This window comes from Aplysia californica, unplaced genomic scaffold (assembly GCF_000002075.1).
Source record: "Aplysia californica isolate F4 #8 unplaced genomic scaffold, AplCal3.0 scaffold00145, whole genome shotgun sequence".
Taxonomy (NCBI): domain Eukaryota; kingdom Metazoa; phylum Mollusca; class Gastropoda; order Aplysiida; family Aplysiidae; genus Aplysia; species Aplysia californica.
Window position 1 is genome coordinate 630,280 of NW_004797415.1, and position 1,891 is coordinate 632,170.

General features: G+C 43.5%; 1 protein-coding gene across 1 annotated transcript in view; it reads right to left on the reverse strand.

Annotated features, from left to right (window-relative positions):
• LOC101860648 overlaps positions 1–1,397 on the reverse strand; it is a gene marked incomplete at its 5' end in the record, with an annotated part of 63,771 nt that extends 62,374 nt beyond the window's left edge. Inside the window, 1 exon segment of the mRNA XM_035969418.1 lies at positions 1,260–1,397. Within this exon segment, the coding sequence (XP_035825311.1) occupies positions 1,260–1,397 (138 nt within the window).
• Positions 1,398–1,891: the final 494 nt, after the last annotated feature.

Below are 1,891 nucleotides of genomic sequence, written 5' to 3' on the forward strand. Positions count from 1 at the left end.
GTCTATACCGTGCGTGGTGCTTTTTCTCGCGTCTCTATAAGCACTGCATTATTATGATCCTTTCGCTCGGCGGCTTTATCTCATTTTGATAGTTTTTTTTCCTCCATTTCTATGTATCTATACGACTTAATTGTCCGTTTTACTGTACACAAATAATAAAAACGTGTCCATGAGTTTGGAGGTGGGATGTATGTGAGTAGAATGACCGAGTCCCTCGATAAAATCTACCCCCCCCCCCACCCCCCTCGAGATTCGAACTCGAATCTCCTGCTTGCGTTTGAGTTTGAGTAAAGAGAAGCACATCGGCTCAATGACGGTCATTCATTTAGTGCAGGGAAGAAACAAGACGGACAGACAGCACAGAAACAACAGAGGCAAAGAACAAAAAGTGCACGAGGACCTACCCTACCAGTGGCGCCCTCCAAACACCAACCTCCTGCGTGCAACAGCGAAGTGCCTAACCACTACACCACAATCCCCGGTACAAGCGCTGCTGACGTTTAGTTTCAGTTTAGGAAGAGTTTTACGGCGCTCGCAATTGCTTAAGGTCATGTCGCTACCTTAGAATTACAAAATTCTATCGGCTCAGTACCCAGTTTTGAGAAACGTACCGTTAAAAATATTGAAATCCACAAAATGTCAACCTCTTTCGAATGCAATTCTCGGAATATCTAGGTAACAACTCAGTATAATCTTCTGATTTTGATAGAGCATATAGAACATTTGGTTTCCGACCCCATAATGGTCTTAGTAACTCAAAACGGTAAAAATTGTCAGATAGAACTTGGTAATTACCCAGTGCCCATTGGCACGTTCGGTTCGCTTCGGTAGGTGGGGCTCGCCAGATCGAGGGCAAAAAGCGACCATCATGGCACAAACCGAAAGAAGCCGACGAGCCGACAGTGACCCTCAATTCTTCTCAAGGCCGCGAATCGGGCGATCGGTTTGTATTGCAGAACCGATCCCCCCAATGGGCACTGGGTAGCGATATGAGCGTGCGAGCGCTGACGTATATTACAGGATAATACAAGGTGCCCATTGGCTCAATCGGGTCGGGTAGGGTCGGTTTGCTAGCCAGATTGAGGCGCAAAGCGGCTATCGGGGCATAAACTGATCACCCGACTCGTCGCCTCCTCAAAAACAAACACGTTTGTTTTCAGGCGACGAGTCGGGCGATCGACCCGACCCGACCAGACCTGACCCAATCCTTTCCGTAATGGGCACCCGATATAACAAGACCAACAATGACAAGCACTTACCGTGTACAGGCCCTCGTTGTTCCGGGCGAGTAGCCACAATTCCTCCAAACGCTCTAAGACATCTACAAAATGTGTGCGTAGCTCCTCGGCGAAACGGATGGCGAGAGCTGTCAGGCTGCTCCCACAGACAACCATATCCTGTGCAGAGAAAGAGAGGGGAAAATTAGAAATACATTAATACAGCAATGCAAAATAAATAAATCAGTACGATATTACGGGTTCAACAAAGATAGAAATACATTTATACGGCATTGCAAAAAAATTAGTACGATATTATGGGTTCAACAAAAATAGAAATACATCAATACAGCATTGCAAAGTAAATTAATCAATGGGATATTATGGGTTCAACAAAGATACAAATATATAATATTAATACGACATATTATGAGTTCAACAGAGATATAAATTTATTATTAATACGACAATGCAAGGTAAAATTAATCAATGGGATATTATGGGGTTCAACAGAGGTAGAAATACATGTACATTAATACGATATTTTGGTTAGAGCAGAGACAGAAATAAATTTCCAATAATAATATGACATAGCCGGTTGAATAGAGAAATAAGTGCATTAGAAAGACATTGCTAGTTGAACACAGAGAGAGAGAGAGAGAGAGAGAGAGAGA